This window comes from Remersonia thermophila, chromosome 6, assembly GCF_042764415.1.
Source record: "Remersonia thermophila strain ATCC 22073 chromosome 6, whole genome shotgun sequence".
Lineage (NCBI taxonomy): Eukaryota > Fungi > Ascomycota > Sordariomycetes > Sordariales > Chaetomiaceae > Remersonia > Remersonia thermophila.
The window spans coordinates 770735-791877 of NC_092222.1; the positions used below are offsets into that span (position 1 = coordinate 770735).

General features: G+C 59.6%; 5 protein-coding genes across 5 annotated transcripts; 2 read left to right on the plus strand and 3 right to left on the minus strand.

The window, feature by feature from the left end:
* Window positions 1-651: 651 nt before the first annotated feature.
* On the minus strand, window positions 652-2208 carry VTJ83DRAFT_6391 (uncharacterized protein; the record flags this gene model as incomplete). The annotated part of the gene is made up of 2 exons (XM_071013097.1): window positions 652-950; window positions 1062-2208. 2 exons carry the CDS (start codon window positions 2206-2208, stop codon window positions 652-654), a joined length of 1446 nt encoding a protein of 481 aa, XP_070864018.1.
* A 3148-nt stretch (window positions 2209-5356) lies between these two features.
* Window positions 5357-9676, plus strand: VTJ83DRAFT_6392 (uncharacterized protein; the record flags this gene model as incomplete). The annotated part of the gene is made up of 3 exons (XM_071013098.1): window positions 5357-5538; window positions 5600-7828; window positions 7927-9676. 3 exons carry the CDS (start codon window positions 5357-5359, stop codon window positions 9674-9676), a joined length of 4161 nt encoding a protein of 1386 aa, XP_070864019.1.
* Window positions 9677-10543: 867 nt separating this feature from the next.
* VTJ83DRAFT_6393 (uncharacterized protein) lies at window positions 10544-12951 on the minus strand (the record flags this gene model as incomplete). Its single annotated transcript, XM_071013099.1, has 6 exons — window positions 10544-10551; window positions 10668-11225; window positions 11276-11658; window positions 11745-11872; window positions 11920-12642; window positions 12697-12951. 6 exons carry the CDS (start codon window positions 12949-12951, stop codon window positions 10544-10546), a joined length of 2055 nt encoding a protein of 684 aa, XP_070864020.1.
* A 1407-nt stretch (window positions 12952-14358) lies between these two features.
* Window positions 14359-16707, minus strand: VTJ83DRAFT_6394 (uncharacterized protein; the record flags this gene model as incomplete). The annotated part of the gene is made up of 7 exons (XM_071013100.1): window positions 14359-14413; window positions 14492-14685; window positions 14754-15523; window positions 15666-16017; window positions 16120-16137; window positions 16389-16411; window positions 16533-16707. The coding sequence occupies 7 exons, from the start codon at window positions 16705-16707 to the stop codon at window positions 14359-14361; spliced, it is 1587 nt and encodes a 528-aa protein (XP_070864021.1).
* Window positions 16708-19455: 2748 nt separating this feature from the next.
* On the plus strand, window positions 19456-20931 carry VTJ83DRAFT_6395 (uncharacterized protein; the record flags this gene model as incomplete). Its single annotated transcript, XM_071013101.1, has 1 exon — window positions 19456-20931. One exon carries the CDS (start codon window positions 19456-19458, stop codon window positions 20929-20931), a length of 1476 nt encoding a protein of 491 aa, XP_070864022.1.
* Window positions 20932-21143: the final 212 nt, after the last annotated feature.

Genomic DNA, 21143 nt, shown 5'->3' on the forward strand with positions numbered 1-21143 from the left:
CCTTGGTTGCCGAGCAGGTGACCCTAGCAGAACACGACAACGGCCAAGCATCCGGCTTGCAGCTGAGGCCATGTCTTGGGACATCTGATTCGCCGCCCCCCTGGCCAGCTGGGCGGACGCATCTCGTATTTTTCGGGATCGGCCCCCGGTCGTGCTCCCGGCGGTGCCCATCGCTCGGGTTTACTTCGCCGTCACTCACGGACAGATGCATAAGTCTGTACGCAGTACGTACATAGAACCCCTGGGCAACCAATGGGGCAGAGTGAATCAAGGTGGCATGGCTGTGTCTCGGGGCTGGTTGGTTGTTACGAGACAGCATCCGATCCTCCCGCCGAGGGTTCGTATGAACCAGCTTGGCCGCCTGATGGACACCACACCCGACGACATACGTCTTCTGATGTCACAGCAAGGCTCACTGCCAAAGTTTTTTTTTTTTTTTCTTTTTTTTTTTTTTTCGGTTCCTGAAGACGAAAAAGGAAATCTCCCAAGAGTTCATGATTGGGGATACGGTGTACATACATACATACATACAGAAAAATGGACCGGCGGAAACCTAGACCAACAGCCGAGGAATCCCAACAAAACAAATAGACCCTGCATAACGAGTACCCCGTCTTACCCTGCCACCACGAGGCAAGATAATTTTCCCCTTTACGCCGCCGCCGCCTTGGGGGGGTAATGCAGGCACTTGGTGTACGAGTACGACAGCAGGCCCTGCCGTCCCATCTCGCCGCCGAAGCCGCTGTCCTTGATGCCTCCAAAGAAGGCGGCGTAGTTGGGGCGCTCGGGGTGGTTGATCCAGACGCTGCCGGCCTCGAGGCGCCGGGCGATGTGCTCGGCCCGCTCCAGGTCGGACGAGTACACGGACGCGCCCAGCCCGGCGTTGGCCAGGTTGGCGCGGCGGATCACGTCGTCCTCGTCGGACCAGCTGAGGACCGGGAGGATGGGGCCTATTAGAGGGGTGGAGAAGCGGCTGTTAGCATCGTCGCGGGGAGGGGGGGTGGGAGGCGGGTTGGCTTGTTCTTGTTCGGGCTGTGTGGGGGGGTTCTCCTTCGGCTTACCAAACTGCTCCTCTTGCACCAGCGGCGAGTCCTCGGGCGGCTTGGCCACGATGGTGGGCGGCAGCCAGAAGCCCTTGGGCCGCACCGCCTGGGTCTCGCCGCCCGTGACGACCTCGTACCCCTTGGCCTTGCAGTCCTCGATGAGGCGCTTGACCGTCTCGTACTGGAGCTTGTTGTCCAGCGGGCCGAACACGCTCGGCGCGTACGGGTCGTCCTGGATGGCGTAGCGGTCCTGGACCTCGCGGGCCAGGCGCGCGAGGAACGCGTCGTAGATCTTTTCGTGGACGTAGATGCGCTTGCTCGCGACGCAGACCTGGCCGGCGTTGAAGAAGCCGCCGCTCGCGACGGCGGGGACGGCCCGGTCCAGGTCGGCGTCCTCGCACACGACGCACGCGTCGTTGCCCGCCAGCTCGAGCGTCACCTTCTTGAGCGTCCGCGCGCACGCCGCCATGACCCGCTTGCCCGTCGCGATGGTGCCCGTGAAGGTGATCTTGGCGATGCCCGGGTGCTCCGTCATGGCCGCGCCGATGTCCGCGCCGCCGTTGACCACCTGCAGCACGCCGGGGGGGAAGATGCCCCGGCTGAGCTCGATCCACTTGGTCACCGCGTAGGGCGTAAAGGGGGACGGCTTGACGATGACGCAGTTGCCCGTCACCAGCGCCGAGACGACCTTCATGTTGGCCAGGATGAGCGGGAAGTTCCACGGGCAGATGGCCGCCACGACCCCGAGCGGCACATGCGTCGCGACCACCCGGCCCCGCTCGTCGTCGCTCTGCACCTCGTCCTGCAGCGCGCTCTCGGGCCGGGCATAGTACAGGCACTGGTCGATGGCGCCGGCGACGTCGATGCCCGCGAGGATGCGCGACTTGCCCGACTCGCGCATCAGGATGGTCGCGAGCTCGTCCGAGTGGGCGCGCAGGACCTCGGCAAGCTGCTTGAGCTTCTCTTGGCGCTCGGCGACGCTGCTGCGGGCCCAGCCGCCGTCAAAGGCGCGCTGCGCCGCGGCCACGGCATCCTCAAAGTCCTGGGTGGTCGCGACGGGCCACGGCCAGAGCGGCTCTTCGGTACGGGGGTCGATGACGCGCTCGGTGGCGGCGCTGCCGCGGAGCTCGTCGTTGATGATGTTGAAGAATTGGACGTCGGCCATGTCGAGGTGTTTGGGTGGGGGGGACACGGTCTAGCAAAGGGAGACAGTCGGGGCACCTCTGCAGTAATTATACGTGGTGATAATGATGATGATGATGATGATGGTGGTGGTGGTGGTGGTGGTGGATGATGCGGATACCCCAACTCGGCTTTTATGAGGACTCCCTGGCGGCTGTTGTTAAATACCCGACAAGCCTGCCAAGTCCATGCTCCTGCTATGAAACGTTTGGTGAGCCGCCATGGTGTTGGGGCTCTTTACCATCGTTACAGCGGGGACAAGGAGGGGCCAAGGAGTGGAATATGGTGGTGCCGGAAATATCACGCTGTGGTGGACCCTGGGAACCGCGGATGAGACGGCGCGGGGATGGTTGGTCGCTAGCAACATCTGACCAGGGCAAACACGGTTCATGCATCCGGACTTTACGGTTGCATGGTTCCATGCAGCCGTTGGTGACCAGGGGGGGTAAAGCAGTTACAGGAGTTGGCTGCTCGAAGTGCTGCATGCAACTCTGAGGCTTGTTGCGTGTGTCTCCTGCTGAGACTTGGCGATGACTGAACCTTGACGACCCCTTTGGTCGTGTTCTTTTTCCCGAAGGGAGGATCAAAGCCGGTACCAAAACCACCGAGCTGCCCGCATGTGTACAAACAAGACATAACAACCAGGGCCCCCTTGTGAACGGCATAATGTTCAAGCCTGCTTTCCCCAGACGGGTTGGATCGCGCATGTTCTCGACAGATGGAAGAGCAGCCTGGATGGCTGTACTATACGGTTCTCACCCCGTAGGTTATGATCGACCAAGAACACGCGTCTTGTTGAAGTCTGCGAGACCATGGAGCCGCCCAGCGACGTGCTCTCATGGTGACGAGAAGAGAAGCAAGCCAGAAGAGGGTCGTGGTCTGCGTACGTTCATGCGAAGATGCCATGGACAATAACTCTACCAGGATGAGGGAACCCTTTGGTCGCACAAAGAGGAAGAGAAATGGTGAGGTAATAATCACCTAGGGTTCCCTTCTTGAAACATTGAAACCGACTTGGCCAGCTGTCTCTCCTTCAGGGTGGTTGACATCGTACTCCAGAAAAGCAGCTGAGGCTGCCGGGTCCCTTGGGACTGCCTCTGGGCTCTCCCATGTTCCACTCACCTGCAAGGCTGTCGCGCGATTCCATGCAAGTCTGCTGCTGTTGGTGACCACGGCTGGAATCGGTGGAGGCCTGATCGTCCTAGGACAACTTCTCCTTATCCCATTGCCGCCGACCCAACAGTTTCCCTGCCTTGCCGTAGATACCTTGTCTGGAGGCAACATCATCCGCATCCTCGCTGCATGCTTCTAGATGCACGGAATCGCGCACCAAACCAATGACGGCCATGAATGGAGCCGCGAAACCGGCAGCCCAGGTCCCCGGCCCCATGTACTCATCTGCGTTGCCGTGTTGAGAGCGTCGGTCAACACAAACCACCTACCAACATGACGTATAGGACTGCCTTCTTCTCCCTCACCTCCCTCACTGAGGTCCTCCCCGGCTGAAATCCACACCCCGCGAGGCCTACCACATCTGGGGCGTCAAAAGGAGCAATTTGTGGCCTGGACACCTCAGCACGCCGCTCTCGGAGCCGACGTGATCCCACTGAGCGTGAAGCTCAGGCGCGATTGGTATTTTTTTTGCTCCGGCAGCTCTGCAAGCGCTCATGAGAAGCCGCGGGCCTCTGACGGGTTCCAAGTCTCCGACATGGAAGTACTTACATGTTATCATTCGGGGGGACGCCATCAAAAGATAGAAACGCAAGATGACTCGCTCGACAAGAGACCCTGACCAAATACCCATGCGTATCCTCCGGGAACGCTCGGGAGTGGCAGATTGCTGTAGCAACAGTCGGTTTGTTTTGGTCGCGGACTCGCCCCTGAGAACGCGAGAAACCGGTTGTGCACTCGGCAAGACCTTTTGGGTGAGAAGACTGGCTAGAACGGACAGATCAGAGCTCGGTCCGGTCTCAAGGGATGATTCATACAGGCCCTAATGAATACGGTCGAAGCTTGAAGAGATGGGAGAGGGATATTCTCCTGGAGATGCTGACCCTGACGCTCCTCAGGTGAGCTCGGTGCGCACAAGAGGCCGGCCCGCCCCGTCTCCCCCCACCGGCGACCTCGCTGCCGGAGCCGGCCGGCGGCCAATCACCCCGGGCGGGGCAGCATGTCACTGATACAGACTGATACAGGCGATAAGAGCTAGCTACCCCACACCGGCGGTCCACCTCGCCCGCATCAACGCCAATCCAAGGACGGCTGACTTCCTTCAACAGGGGCAAGAGACCTGGAAGCTCCCTGCGGTGGCATACGGAGAACTGGAGCTGCCCTGCAACTTTGCTCCACGGTTGCACGTTTGTCATCATTGTCGTCAATCGGGAGAGGCAAGAGGCGCTATCTCTTTCCCTTCTTCAGGAGGGAGGTTCTGCTATCTGCATGCATGCATGCATGCATCCTCCCCCCCCCCTTTTCCCCATAGGTGGCCATGCCTATCAAATGGAGAAGTAAGTGAAAGTGGGGTGAAAGGGAGGGAGGAGGAGGAGGAGGGGCGACACAACAATGGAACTGGCACGCGGGGGGACTAGGATCGGAGATCGGCGTGGACTATGTACATAATCATAACCAACCTGCATAAGGTATCCTTCGGTTCCTTTGGGCATTGGGCATCTCGGCAGGGACCGACCTAACGAACCGTGACCTTGACCTTTGAACCATCGGGAGGCGGCGCTGACGGACACCTTTGGATCTTTGCCACAAAGCCTGGGACGCAGCCTGGACTCGACCTAACCCGACGTCAGCCCGTGAACGTTGTTCTTCAGCTTGCCTGACGCCTGACTTTTGCCTTCGTCCCTTCTTATAATAGCAACCCCTGGCCCATCTCATCCCGTCTGCTGTTGTCGATTGCATCAGGGCCCGCCTTGCCCGATCACAACGAAAGCGACCTGCTGGACGGGCCCCCCTTGGATCGAGTGCATTGCAACGCCTCCCTAGGTATTCTTCTCCGTTGCCCCTTGACCGCTCGGCGTTTGCCCGATGCGACGGTGAGAGCAACCGGCAGAGCGGCAATCGAACTCACCAACAAAACGTACCCTCCTCGAGAGTCTGACTGATTCCGGGTGTGATTCGCCATGACTCCCTCGGCTGTCCCCCCCAACCCCGTGGTTGTGCCACAACCCGAGGCTCTGTCCATCTCCTTCGATGACACCCTCCGCTTCTATCTTAACGGCACGCGGGTCGTCCTCGACAATATCGACCCCGAGGTTACGCTGCTTGAGTACCTCCGCGGCATCGGCCTTACGGGCACCAAGCTGTACGTTTTCCGGAACGCTCCCCGAAGCGCTACGCCCCCGTCGCTGACATGCATCATACAGCGGTTGCGGCGAAGGTGGGTGCGGCGCCTGCACCGTCGTCGTCTCGCAATACAACCCCACCACCCGCCGCATCTACCACGCCAGCGTCAATGCTTGCCTGGCTCCTCTCGTCTCCGTCGACGGCAAGCATGTCATCACCGTCGAGGGCATCGGGTCCTCCAAGCGCCCCCATCCGGCCCAGGAGCGCATTGCAAAGAGCCATGGCTCCCAGTGCGGCTTCTGCACCCCTGGCATCGTCATGAGCCTGTACGCCTTGCTTCGCAACAACCCGGAGCCCACGGAGCACGACGTCGAGGAGGCCTTTGACGGGAACCTGTGCCGCTGCACGGGCTACCGGCCTATCTTGGATGCCGCCCAGACCTTCAGCGTGCGCGGCCGAGACGCCGCTCCCGCGTGCGGAAACGCAAAGGCGAATGGCGGCTCGGGCTGCTGCATGGAGAATGGCGGCGACGGCGGCGGCGGCGAAGGAGGAGGAGGAGGAGGATGCTGTAAGGATGCAAAGACGGATGGCGCCGACGGCGCCCCCGTCAAGCGTTTCACTCCGCCGGGCTTCGTCGAGTACCAGCCAGACACGGAGCTCATCTTCCCGCCGGCCCTCAAGAAGCACGAGCTCCGGCCCCTGGCCTTTGGAAACAAGCGCAAAATATGGTTCCGCCCCGTCACCCTGAGCCAGCTGCTGGAGATCAAAAACGCATACCCCACGGCCAAGATCATCGGCGGCAGCACCGAGACCCAGATCGAGATCAAGTTCAAGGCCCTGCAGTACCCCATCTCCGTCTACGTGGGCGACATCGCCGAGCTGCGGCGGTATGCCCTGAACGACGACCAGGTCGAGATCGGCGCCAACATCACCCTCACGGATCTCGAGGGCGTCTGCAGGGAAGCCCTGGATCGCTACGGTTCCGTCCGCGGTCAGATCATGGCCGCCATCGACAAGCAGCTCAAGTACTTTGCCGGCCGCCAGATCCGCAACGTCGGCACGCCCGCGGGCAACCTAGCCACGGCCTCGCCCATCTCGGACTTGAACCCGGTCTTGATGGCCGCCGACGCGGTCCTGATCGCCAAATCCTTGGGCAAGGAGACGGAGCTGCACATGGCCGACTTCTTCCAGGGTTACCGCAAGACGGCGCTTCCCCCGGAGGCCGTCCTGGCCTCCATCCGCATCCCCCTCGCCCGAGCCAAGAACGAGTGGTTCCGTGCTTACAAGCAGGCCAAGAGGAAAGACGACGATATCGCCATCGTCACGGCGGCCCTGCGGGTGCGTCTCAGCGACGATGGCATCGTCGAATACGCCAACCTCGTGTACGGCGGCATGGCGCCCACCACGGTCGCCGCGAAGCAAGCGAATGCGTACCTCGTCGGGAGAAGGCTCGCCGAGCTGCAGACCCTCGAGGGCGCCATGAACGCCCTCGGACACGACTTTGACCTTCGCTACGGCGTCCCCGGCGGCATGGCATCGTACCGCAAATCGCTGGCCCTGGGTTTCTTCTACCGCTTCTACCACGAGGTCATGCAGTCCCTCGGCGCCGAGGCCGACGCGGAAGCCGTCGGCGAGATCGAGCGCGACCTGTCCAAGGGGTGGGAGGACAAGCAGGCCGCGGCGGAGTACATGCAGGAAACGCTCGGCCGGTCCAACCCGCACCTGGCGGCGCTGAAGCAGGTGACCGGCGAGGCGCAATACACGGACGACATACCGCCGCTCAAGAACGAGCTGTACGGCTGCCTCGTGCTCTCGACCAAGGCCCATGCCAAGCTCAAGTCGGTCGACTTCTCCCCGGCCCTGGAAATCCCCGGCGTCGTCGACTACGTCGACCGCCACGACATGCCGAGCGTCGCCGCGAACCACTGGGGCGGCGCCAACAAGGACGAGGTCTTCCTGGCCGAGGACGAGGTGCACACGGCCGGGCAGCCGATCGGCCTGATCCTGGCCACGTCGGCGGCGCGCGCCGCCGAGGGCGCCCGCGCCGTCCAGATCGAGTACGAAGAGCTGCCTGCCATCTTCACCATCGAGGAGGCCATCGAGAAGGAGAGCTACTTTGACTTTTACCGCGAGATCAAGAAGGGCGATGTTGACGAGGCCTTCAAGAACTGCGACTACGTGTTCACCGGCGAGACGAAGATGGGTGCTCAGGAACACTTTTACCTCGAGACGCAGGCCGCGTTGGCCATCCCCAAGCCGGAAGACGGCGAGATGGAGATTTGGTCCAGCACACAAAACCCGAACGAAGCGTGAGCCTCTCTCTCTCTCTCATTTTGTTTTCCTTTCTTTCTCTTGGTTGTCTGTCTCTCTTGCTTTCCTGCTGACCATCATCATCATCATCATCCAGCCAAGCGTTTGCTTCCCAGGTCCTCAACGTCCAGAGCAACAAGGTCGTCGTCAAGGTCAAGCGCCTGGGCGGCGGGTTCGGCGGCAAAGAGACGCGGTCCGTTCAGCTCAGCTCCATCCTGGCTCTGGCGGCCAAGAAGACGCGCCGGCCGGTGCGCTGCATGCTCACGCGCGAAGAGGACATGGTGACGTCGGGCCAGCGGCACCCGTTCCTGGGCCGGTGGAAGGTGGGCGTCAACAAGGACGGCCGGATCCAGGCGCTCAGCATGGACGTCTACAACAACGGCGGCTGGAGCTGGGACCTCAGCGCGGCCGTCAACGAGCGCGCCCTCACCCACTCGGACGGCTGCTACCTCATCCCCAACATCCACGTGCGCGGCCGCATCTGCAAGACAAACACCATGTCCAACACGGCCTTCCGCGGCTTCGGCGGGCCGCAAGGCATGTTCCTCGCCGAGAGCTTCATGGAAGAGGTGGCCGACCGCCTGGGCATGCCCGCCGACAAGCTCCGCGAGATCAACTTTTACGGCGCCGGCGACCTCACCCACTTCAACCAGCCCCTGACCGACTGGCACATCCCGCTCATGTACCGCCAGGTCCGCGCCGAGGCCGGCTACGCCGCGCGCCGCGAAGCCGCTGCCCGCTTCAACGCCGCCCACAAGTGGCGCAAGCGCGGCCTCGCCCTCATCCCCACCAAGTTTGGCATCTCCTTCACGGCCCTCTGGTTCAACCAGGCCGGCGCGCTCGTGCACATCTACCACGACGGCAGCGTCCTCGTCGCGCACGGCGGCACCGAGATGGGCCAGGGCCTGCACACCAAGATGTCCATGATCGCCGCCCAGGCCCTCGGCGTGCCCCTCGAGGACGTCTACATCTCCGAGACGGCCACCAACACGGTCGCCAACGCCTCCCCCACGGCCGCCTCCGCCTCGTCCGACCTCAACGGCTACGCCATCCAAAACGCCTGCGACCAGCTCAACGCCCGCCTCGCGCCCTACCGCGAGCGGCTCGGCCCGGGCGCCTCCCTCAAGGACGTCGCCCACGCCGCCTACCGCGACCGCGTCAACCTCTCGGCGCAGGGCTTCTACAAGACGCCCGAGATCGGCTACGACTGGGCCGCCAACGCGGGCAAGATGTTTTTTTACTTCACCCAGGGCGTCGCCGCCGCCGAGGTCGAGGTCGACACCCTGACGGGCTCGTGGACCTGCCTGCGCGCCGACGTCAAGATGGACGTCGGCCGCAGCATCAACCCGGCCATCGACTACGGCCAGATCCAGGGCGCCTTCGTCCAGGGCATGGGCCTCTTCACCATGGAGGAGCCCCTCTGGCTCGCCGGCGGGCCCCTGGCCGGCAACCTGGCCACCCGCGGCCCCGGCGCCTACAAGATCCCGGGCTTCCGCGACATCCCCCAGGAGTGGAACGTCAGCCTGCTCAAGGGGGTCGAGTGGAAGGACCTGAGGACCATCCAGCGGAGCCGCGGCGTGGGCGAGCCGCCGCTGTTCCTCGGGAGCGCCGTCTTCTTTGCGATCCGCGACGCGCTGAAGGAGGCGAGGAAGGAGTTTGGGGTCGTGCCCAGGCTGGCGGGCCACGAGGACCGAGAGGGTCAAGAGGCCAAGGAGGACGGGCTGCTGGTGCTGCACAGCCCCGCGACGGCCGAGCGGATCCGCCTGGCGTGCAAGGATCCCATCATTGAGAAGGCAAGGGTTCAGGCCAAGGAGGGCGAGAAGAGCTTCTTCTTGACGACCGTGTAGGTAGGCAGGGTGGGGGTGGGGGTGGTTGATATTGGGGACTGTTTTTGAGCGTTTGGTGTTGGGGTTGTGCGTATCGGTGCTTCTTAGGCTTATCCTTCTTCCTTTTCTTTTTGTTTCTTGCGATGGTTGGATGAGTCAATGGGTCCATGGGCAGGACAGGTACATTTGGAATAGCAACTGTAGTTATTAAGGGGGGTGCTTTACCCATGTACATCGCAGACTGACGGAGTTCATGACCTGAATATCTTCTGAATCAACCCTCACGCTTTTGCCAATCGTTTCTCCAGAAAGCGAAAAATACCATGCCAAGTCATATCACGGCACTTAGATGATGACCGTTTCTGTCCGGAAACCACCAGCAAATAAATGTATGTGTCGTAATCCTCATCTAGCTTTCTAACCTTAATTGATCAACCCAACAAGACTCCGGTCAGGCCCCACAGGATGCTCCGATGGTAAATCATCACCCTGCTCCGCCATCCAGACTCAAGCGAAGATACTTCTCCTGTAGCGTGCCTTCCAACCTTTGATCAGGACAGTAATGTGCCAGGTTGATGGCCTTGATCGCCCACTCCTTAGCTCTCTCAAGCTCGCGCACGCCGTAGCAGTCGATAGCATGGTTGAAAGCCGTCGTGGCCATCCACTCCAACTCCTCCTCGGGCCAGGTTGCTTGGGTCTGTCGATCAATTTAGCTTCCTCTCCGTCTTTAAGGCTCCTCCTGCTGGAAAGCCGAGACGTGGCGAGCTTACCTGGCTTAGCTCTCTCGCTTTGCTGCACGCCTCATCCAGCAACCTCATGGCCAGCTTGTCATCCAGGGGAAGCGTCGCCTGGAAGAGGCACCGTGTATACTTGGCCAACTTGACCGCGTCAAAACGCTGGAGGACCCAGATCTCGTTGACAATCCTTCTCATCGTGGAGTACAAGGCTACGTGAGGCTCGGTTAATAGATCGACGGCTCAAGAATTCAAACAAACCGAGAACAGCCATATACCTTGTCCCGGCGCCTGCGCGCGCAGCAGGCAGTCCGCCATGCCCTGAAGGGCTGTGACGTTCTTGCACGGAAGTGACCGCTGCACGATGCCGCTTAAATCATCCCATTGCTGCAATGCGACGGCAGCCTCAAAGTCAAAGACGAGCAGAGCAGCGTGCTTGCGGAGCATATCTTCCCGCGAATGTTCGTCGAGGTTGGGTAAGTACTGAGGGAGCTCATTGTCGAATGCCGCGATGTGCCTCCGCATATGGGAGTAGTCCTCTCGTTGTTTCTCTGAATTGTCCTGCGTTCTGGCTAGGGCCACGAGCGCGGACGAGATGACGAAATGAGCAAAGAGGGTCTTCAAGGACAGCTCGGTCCGGAAGTCAACGTCTGCGGGAAAGTAGCTGATGATGCTCACGCACGCCGTCAGCATTCTGATGACGCATCTCAACTCCCAAGCAGCGGTGTTCTTGAGCGCGAGGTTGTATGCACTCCTGCTGAACCACTCGAGTTCGTCAACGGTGAAGAGCTTGCGTTTTGGGGTCGACTCCTTGTCCCTCTGTAGCGCCAAAACGACTAAAGCTATCAGCATCTCGTCAGATATGCAAGACTTGGGGCTTTCTCACCAGCCTCAAACTCGGTGCAAAGATCCTCAACCATGGTCGCTTTATCAGCCCCTGGCCTATCCAGCATCAAATTCAACAGCCGGATCGTGCATCGAAACAGGGCCGGCAAGTGTATCGGGTTCGGCTCTTTGTACTCGTACGTCTCCTGGAGCTTGCGCAAGGCCGCAATGGCGCATGTGATATCGCCGGCCTTTTGAGACTCTGCGATGCACGCCCCGAGGTAGTCGACGTGATCGGGCGCCTGAGCAACCGTTTCGAGGCACTCCTGAGCCATCGTGTGATCCTCGATGCGGACAGCAACCTTGAAGGCCAGATAGGCTGCCATGGGCTCTTTCCGGCTATGCGGCGACATCTTGTGGACGATGGCCGTAGCAGCATCCAGGCTGTTCCTGGCAAGAGCACACATGAGCAGCTTTCTTGCTGCTGTTAGCCTCGGCCAGAAACGAGGTGAGCGGACCTACCCAGGTACCTTTCCAACTTGGCTGTATTACCGGGCCCGCAGTTTTGGAACACATCATTCAAGGAGAGCTGGCACCACTTCTCAGCCAGCTCGTACTGTCCTTGGGTGTAGTTTGATTCCAACCGCTTCCAAAACAACTGTAACATGTTAGCACGAGCCAGATAAGGTAACGCTGACAGCTTACCGCCTGCGCTGCCACAGCCGCCTCGGAGCTCAGCGGTCTTGAGAGCTGCCCGAGCACGTTCTCCGTAGCTCTAATCGTCTCTGCCGTTTCCCGCTGGTTTGTGATCATCCACACCCGCGTCACTACAGCCTTTTCAACCCATTCGTCCTTCTCGGCGCGGCTCAATGCCACGATGAGGTCGTCCAAAACAGCACACCCGGCGCCAGGGCTCTTGTCGTGCAGTTTCCGAATATGATGCATGATGAGCTTGAACCCTGAGTCGGAGATGGGAAAGGACCGAATGATGTGCCGTAGAATGTCGCCGTATCCTTCCGTGTCAAAGACCTCGGTGGGCATTTTCTGGAGCAGCTCGAGCTTGAGCAGCGAGACCACAAACTTGTTGCCGGCCTCGGATTCGACGAGGGCGACCTGGTTTTGAGCCTCGTCAAGGGCTTCCTGGGTACCCGTTGCTAAGAGGGCTGTCACCCGAGCTTGAAGGATGGCGAGGCGCAGTTCCAGTCCCTCGCGGGATAGCTGCTCCAGCTCTTGGCCGTTAATCACTTCGCTAGCCCTCTTGAACCACTTGACTGCCATGGCAAAATTGTATTCTGCTGACAGTGACTTGCCGATCTCGTACAAGACGTCGGCCAACCGCTCCGCATACTCAGGGGTGAGAAGCTGTCGGAGGGGCTCAGTCTTGCTGTACATGTGTTCGGCAACGTCCAGTCTGCTTTCCGCCCAGCACTGTGGTGGTGTCAGCCAGCGGTCTGCCGCCAGAGATGTGCCTCAGTCACTCACCAGAGCGGTTCGCATGATAAAATACTCCACCTCCAAACAGCGACACTCCTTTACCTCGTCTTCGGGGAGCTTCTGGGCCATGTCTTGTAGCCAGCTCTTGTAATCGGCCGCGAGCTGCATCACGGGAGACGCCAGAGCGAGTTCTCTGGCATCTGCCTTCGTTAGCGACCCAGCTCCTTTCGTACGCCGTAGAACCTGCCGATCCGGCATCAACTCACCAACACAATCCCTCACGACCTTCAACCCCAACCTCATCAATCTCACCACGACCCCCACACCTCCCTTCTCCTTCGGCCTCGCCACCCCCAAGAGGTGAAATGCAAGCACCTTTCCATGGAGGTACAGCCTCCCAAGCTGGTTTGCTTCCGAGCGCCTGTCCGATCCATTATTTCCTTGTCCAGTGTTCTTTCCAGCCGCCAAACCGCCGCCGCTACCAGCACTGATCCCCCGGCTGGCGACCACCAAGCCCTCCCCATTCCCTCCGCGGCCTGGTTCCTCCGCCTTCTCCTCCGCCCTAACCGCCCTCCCAAGCCTGGTGCACAAATTCCACAGCCCCGTCGCAAGCGCGTCAATCTCCGGGTCCCCACTCAGCCCGGGGACGTAGGTCTGCAGGCATTGATGCAGGCGGATGGCGTGCTCGGCTGCTTCTGTGGCAAGGGCCGTTGCGTTGACGGCTTCTGAATTGGCGTGTGGGCTGGAAAGGAGAGTGCGAAGGCGGGTTGTAAAGACTAATTTGGGGTTTCGTTGGTTGGGTCAGCTCCGTCGCGATGTTCATAGAGAGGACCGGAGGCGTGTGAGATTGTTCTGAGCGGAGGCCAGGGCTGGAAGTTGTGATAGATGGCTTGCTCACGAGGGGAGGGAGGGCACGGAGAGGTTTGCGGCCAACACGACGAGCAGGCAGGACGTACCGACAGCGGCTTCGATCCTCTTTGCAGACTTTGAGTTGGTGATCCGAGAGGTCCCTCCTGGTCTGGATAAGTGTGTCTGAGGAGGCATGGTTCAGGTGCTTTGCAACAAGGATCCCTAATGCGATGAGGATCAGGAAGATCGCGAAGGACCTCAGGCGACACGTTCAAGGTGACGATTTGGAATTGGGTGTTGGCTGCTTTGTTATGACCCAGGCAGCGAAGCGCCCCTGGGAAAAGGTGACTTGATTTTAAAGTTGGAAGCTGGCCCCGAGGAAGCCAGAGCCAGGAAGGTAAGAACCCAGGTACATGCCCAAAGGAGAAATGCACGATGGCCCCCATCGCAAATTGAATTCAACCTGAACGCCGTTTCCCTGCCTAGCATTGACGGGGTGTTATATCAACAGCGCATCTTCCTGTTCTTCGCGCGCGACTTCTCCCAGGTACATGCCATCCAACGCAGTTCCTGCGCCATCACCATGAGTAAATGCCGTTTCCCCCTCTAGAACCACTGTGTCGAACGTGACTCTCACGGTAAAGGCTACCTGGGTAGCTCTAAGAGTATTTCCCGTGGAACCTGGTATATCTTCCCGTGGTTGACCAGTATATGAAATTTAGAACATGCATGATCTTGTAACTGAGCGAATCGAAACCCTAGCCCCCCCAAAACAATTCCCGAGAGATTCAGTGATAGACAGCGATCATTAGAGAGCATTGGATACGTCATACTTGGATCCGTCGACGAGGTCCGTGATTACTATGGGTCCGAATCCGGATCGTGTGGCAAAAAGTTGCCAATGATGAGACTAGGTCTGGATTCGCACAATTGTTAGCAAAGTCCATCGCCAGGACCGCGGCGCACCTGCGGATGGAGAGCCCTGTCCACCTACATTTTGTGCTCATCCCTGCGGATCCTAAACGAAACGCAGCAGTTGATGATATGGTTCACCCCCTCGCGTGGGCTCTTGAGCGAGCACGCCGTGAGCAGCGTATCGTGCGCCGAATCAAAGGCGATGGTGCCGAATTCTTCCCAATACCGGACGTTGGACTCCTCGGTGAGGATCTCGTGCAGCGCAATTTTCCCCTGCGTCGCCGCCGCTCGTTAGCATTCGTCTGGAGATACGGCACGAGCCGACCTTTGACCGCACTCACCCCTCGCAAGTCCTCCACCGGCACCTTGATAAGTTCCGCCATCTCCTTGTTGCCCCGAAAGATCTCCCCGGTCCTGCGCCAGCAGCACGCGGGCACCGCCATGCTCGCAAACACGCGGTCGTAGTCCAGCAGCGTCCTCTCAAACCACATCTCGACCAGCACCAGGTCCATGTCCGTCAGATCCTTCATCTTCTCGCGGAACTTGGGCCTGAACCGGTCTAGCTGCCTCAAAATCTTCTGCTTGGACGCCGACGCCACGTGGCCTTCGAGGTAGTTTTGCAGCCGTGTGTACCCCTTGACGTAGTTGAACGGCTTGAGCAGTCCGGCCTCGTACTTTGCTTGCAGCACCTGCCGCATGCGCTCCTCGGGAGTGGCGTTGCCGGATGGATCTGCGGCTTGGAGGTAGTACTCACGCGTCTTGTCGGTTGGCATGACGCTTCCCGGCCGAGAGATGGTTTTGCTGTGCTCGGCGTTTGCGTTGTTCGTAGCGCCAGCACTGCCGGGGGGTTGCATCGTGCCGCTACCGCCGCCGCCGCCGCCGTTGGCGTTGGTGTTGCTTTTTGTGGGAAGCCCGGAGGCAGAGGAGCCGGCCTGGTTCGGCCGGTCATCGCTCAGAAGCGCGCTGTCGTCGAGGAGACTGGTCTGCAAGAAGTCGTTGAGGAGGTTGAATTCGTTGGTCACCTCGGGCGCGATCACAAAGTTGGAATGGAAATTATGCATGTCGTGAAAGGGGTTCTGCGAGGCCAGCCAAGCCTCAGAGAAACCGGGAACTGCGGTGAAATACTTGCGTCAGCTGACTGCGCACCTCAGACACGCATACACAACAATCACATGGACATAGACACTCCCCACGCGATGGGCGCTGGCATCCAGAGAGGAGGGAACGGTAAGAGGGCAATCCTGCACACCTACATTGACTCAGGCCGCCTAGGGTGCTCGCGGCGGCGGCTAGGCCTGACACGGCCGTGGGTTGCACGAGCTGTAGGGGGTTCGCGCTGTTACGTGCCGCCAGCGCGGCCGCTTCAAACGCGGATCTGGCCGCCGCCGCTACCGCCGCCTGGCTCGCACCGTTCCCAACGGCCGCGGCGGCGTCGAATGGTAGCGGCCTGATGGTGTTGCCTCTGGAGCTCTTGTCCGGCTGGGACGCCGCGTCCTGGACCGTTGACGGGGCCAGGCTCTTGGTCTTTTTCGACTCGTTGTCGCGGGGCTCGTCGTGGCACAGATGCCCGATATTGCGCTTGATGCATCGAGTACACGGTCTCTCCTATTCGCACAGACACAGCACAGCAGCGTCGGGTTAACGTCTGGCCGTTGGGAGTCGGACCAATAACGTGGGGGCGGGAAAGAGATAGATGGGGCAACATACAAGATCGCAGGTCATGTGCTGGAATAGGAAGACCACGTCAGCCACTAGAACGCCTCGCAGCCGTGCATATTCCTGCCGGTTACGACGGAGAGGAATCCCCCGTGTTTCCCGGCAGGCAAGAGAGCAACCGCTTTGCGATGTGGCAGTGCCGAGCCCAAACCTCCGTGTCATGCTGAGGAAGGCGCCGTGGCAATCGCTCCTCCAGACCGGGCGACAGGACCGGAGGCTTGCAGATGCTCCGCGCCACGATGGGATGGATGATGACTTACAGATCGTCGGCAGTAGAGACACGCTGCGAAAGGCAAAGGGCCCCGGGTCAGCCGTCGATAGATCAGAGAAACACGGGCCTGGAAGGAGCAAGGACCGGACCACCACCGGCGCCACCAAAGCTACAACACCGGCGCGTCACTCACCATGATTCACCTTCCTCCTCTTCTTCTTGCGGGTATCGTCAGCGCCGGCAGCCGCCGCGGGCGCGCGCTGGTCGCGGGATGGTGCCTTGTTGGGGTCAGCTTTCTCCGGCCTGGAGGCCGGCACAGCCTTGGTGGCCTCGCTGTTGGTCCTCTCCATCGCTTTGTTTGCCGTCATTGCTGTCTAGTGGAGGCGTCTCCCATTGGGTCTCGTCGTGGTTACGCAGCAGGCGTCGAGTTCGCAGCTCATTTGAGCGGGGACCCCCGGCGGATGCTCGCAGGTATTGGCGATGGTCCGACGGAGGCAGGAGGGGGGGTTGATTTCCACAAGGGGTGGATTGCTTGCTGCTGTGCCTGGCACGCGCTGTCCCTCTTTCTTGCCGGTCTCCCGAGCACAGTGGGATGGATGTATGTAGGTCGATTCACAGCCCTTGTCGAGCTGTGGGTTCGTCGTAGCTCTCCTCGGCGTCGCCCTCTCCGGTGGGTTCGGGCGGTGCTTCTGTCGTGCTCTCCCTGACGTCGGGGCTGCTGCTACCGTCCGGCACTGCCAACAGCGGTTTCTGGCGGCCGAGGGTGTTGATTCGTGACGTTGTCAGCGATTGCTATTGAGATGCGGTCTTGAGGGTTTCGAGCATGGCGGCGCAAAACTGGCCGCATTCCGGGATCATGGGGAACAGTGGTCGAGGAAGAATGAAAGATGCGGGCCTCGGACTTTTACAACATGCGATTGTCCAAGTCCTCGGTTGGGATTTCTAAGAAATCGCTCTCCACTTTACAGCGGAGCGAGGCCTTCAAAGACGTATCAATGCAGGAGGCGTTCCTTTTGGGGGGGCCAGCGGATCCGGCTGACCGGGCTGAACTTTTTGCCTGGGGGCTGTCATGTGGGGCTGGTTTCCGTCAACCGAGGGGGAGCAAGGATCCCAGTGGAGGGGTGGGCCGCATCCATCCATCTTTCACAAGCACCGAAGTCCGGGAATTCCATCAGGTCATCATCACATGGACTTGGTTTCCCAGGTTGCTTCCCTTGGCAACCTGGAACGGCCATTGAAGGATTCGGGGTTCCGTGGGTTCTTGTTTGTAATTCAGCTACCCGACACTGTTGCATGGACTCAATTGCTTCATTCGAGGTCATGAGGTTCTTCTTTCTAATACGTTTTATATCTTTTTATGGCCTGCTTGTTCATGTGAGCCACTTCCCGTTCGGGTTGGTTCCCGTCCTGGATGCGACCTTGTCACACTCTGACGACATTCTCCCTGGAGTCACGTTATTTGGCAAAACTCTAAAGAAACGAAATTTGTACTAGTAGTAGGAGGAGGAGGAGGATTGAAGCAATTGCTATGGCATTGCAGCGAAGCGAAATCGAGAATTGCAGAGTGCCAGACGTTTGTATTGCTACGGACAAACGAAACGCCAAGTTTGAAGAGGTTATCCACGTCATTATCCCCAGTTTTTATGGCAAGCGGGAGCCGATTACGGTTCTCGCTGTCTTGGGGAAGCGCAAGCATCTCCGCTGTGAGGCAGCTTGGCTGCGGGGACTTGCCTTCATCAAACAAACTTGCTGCTTGCAGAGCTATTGTACATACTATATCTGGACCTCTCTCCGCAAATACTGCCTGTTGTTGCTGCAAAAAAGACATCTCAGGTACATAGGTTACGGTTGGTCGGACGATACAGGCAGCATGCGCTGTGCATCCTTGGTGCACAACAGCCAGCTTCGCTCAAGCAGGTTGGAAGTGGGCTTACGCTTTTTTTACATTTGCTGGTTCGACATTCGGTGCAACCCAGGTCTCAATTGGGGAGCTCGGGCAAGCTGATGGCCTGAAAGCGTCAAGTGGCCGGCGCCGAATTGCCATGATGAAAGACGGTGATCGAGTTGACAGCGAGGAAATGCCGAAAGTAGCGAGTCGCGGTGGGTATCGTCAGGGGCTGTTTTTTGCCACTCGGAGTCATCTCCATACTGTGCAGAGACGCAGAAAAGCCGGGGAACTGTAGCTTGTGTGATCCCAGTCAAAGTCCATTACGGGAGCTTTCGTAACCGCCCACCAGTCCTCGACCGACCCGAAAGGAAGCGCTGGGCGGTGGGCATTCTGGCCTTTGCCTGTGAGACCGTTCGAGCCCATCAAATGCCAGCGGAAACGAACCCGTCTGTCACCTTGGTTACCTGTACCTACTTACTTTGCTTGATGTCGTACTTACAGTTGCATCTGTTGCCCCTGAACGTCCTTGCGTGATGACCAACATCGGAGGCGCTTGTTGTACCTGAGGTTTCCGGCATGCAAGTGATAGCATACTAACACCTCTGATCTACCTGCCAGGTTCTTAGAGAGAACAGACTAGGTCTGGCAGAGAATAGTAAACGATGAATACATTTTAAAAGCGTGTACTAGTAGTTTCATGACATTTTTTGGCTGCATAGATGTGCTTTTCGAATACAAGTTCAATTCTGAGTCCTCATCCTTGTTAGTAATGCATCAGCTCAATCAGTGTTGGAGAGCTGTCGGCCTGCACGATTTGGTTCCTTGTGATCAGAGGTGGTGGGGTAAAAGCCGACGCCATTCCCCCGGCCCAGAACGCCAAACCCCGGCTCAGCTCGCGGCTCAGCTCGGCCTTTCAATCCATCTCGGCGTCTATCACGAACCTCATCTACATCCTCGATTTCGTCTCCAAGACTGCGTTTTTTGTGAGTCTTGGACGCTTTTGCTGGCTCGCCAATAATTATCGGCTGTCCTATCGGCGACCCCACAACCCTCGGCTTCCAGCCCACCACTTTTTCAACATCAATCGTTGCCACGCCCTTGTATCGTTCAGCATCAGCCCACAGGGCTCAAGTTGCCGAGTTCGGTGGAGATCTCAACCTGTTTAGGACGATTGACCTTGACCATCTCTCCGAACGTCTCCCGGGCATCCCGGCGCGAGCTCCAAACAATGCCACCCCCCAACACTCCCGTCGACGGGACAACGACACCACGATCGACACAGCCATCGCAGCCGGCCCAGTCATCACAGTCATCACAGAGCGCCTCCAGGCCTGCCAGCAGCATCATCATGGACGCCTCCCAAGTCAAGACAGCCGTCGTAAAGATGGACTACCAGGCCATCGACTATGTCAACCCAGTCGATGAGACCCTCATCTGCCCCATCTGCCGGACGGCCTTCCACTCGCCCATCACCACCCCCTGCGGCCACACCTTCTGCGCCAAATGCATCAACCGCGCGCTCGAGCGCCAGCGCGTTTGCCCCATTGACCGCCAGCCCGTCGACAAGACGCGCGACTACCGGCCCATCCCGCTGATCATCAAAGAGCAGCTGGACCGCCTCGAGGCTCGCTGTCCGAACCAGGGATGCGACTACGTCTGCGCGCGCGAGAATCTCGAGGCCCACTACGAACGCCACTGCGAGTTTACCCCGGTGCGCTGCCCGAAACCCGGGTGCGACAAGCTTGTGGCCCGCCACCTTTGCTCCATCGAGGGCCAGTGCATGCACGAGACCACCAACTGCGACTTTTGCCTGAAGCCGGTGACGTTCGTGGACTTGGACGCCCACTGGGAGCAGGAGTGCGAGGCTGCTTTTGCTACCTGCCCGGACTGCGGCGCCAGCGTGAGCGTTGTCAACAACTCCATGCTCAAGCACATCCAGCAAGACTGCCCTGAGGCTACGGCCAAGTGCACGTGGGAAGGCGCAGGCTGCAGGGTGACCGACAAGCGCCGGCTGGTTCGCGAGCACGAACGGAATGGGTGCATGTACGAGACGGTCGGCCGGCTGCTGGAGCAGCAAGCTGAGGATCGGAAGATCATCCAGGACCTGACGAGGAGGCTGGCGAGCCTGGAGGCGGTGCGCGATACTAGGAGACGCGGGCGGCGGCGGGACTCGGCGGCTACGATTAACGATAGGTCCGCCGCCGCCGTGGCTGCTGACGGGACTTTGGCCAACCCAGCAGCCTCGAGCGCTCCTCTAGCCGACGGTACGACCTGGGAATCCCCCCATAACTACATGCTCGCCCAGTTCGAGCGCCTCGAATCCCAGATGGAAGAGCTCCGGGAAATGGTCTGCGAGATGGACATGCGCCAATCCGCCAGCTTCCTGCACCATTCGCAGCAAGTGGCCGACCGGTTCCTCGAGCTGGGCGACAAGGTGGGCGTCCTCAGCATGCACACCAAGTGGCTGCTCAACATGCAGTACATGCAGCGCAACGCCCAGCTCCGGGCTGCGAATGCGGCGAGCCTGACTGCTGGGGCGGCTGGGGCTGGCAATGTAGGGCTGTCCGGAAGCTCGGATGGGGGGCATCATGGGGGTGAGAGCAGCAGTGGAGCAGGGTCGTCGTCGTCAGAGAGTGGGCCAAGGTATCAACTTGGTGGTCGGAGGGGGAGTGAGGGGAGGATTGAGACTCTTACACGGCTTTGAGGTCGTTGTCACGAAAGGAGCGTGTTGGTCCGGGTTTTCTTTTACGATGCATTGCTTAGTGCGGTGCTTTCATGTCTCATGACTCACGGCGTTGCATTAGGTATGATTTGATGAAACGGATAGGTGGGATACCATGGTACAACAAGAGCTGGAAGGATGGGATGGGTGAGGGGCTGGTCGGACTTGACAGAGGATTGTCGGAGACTTGGAAG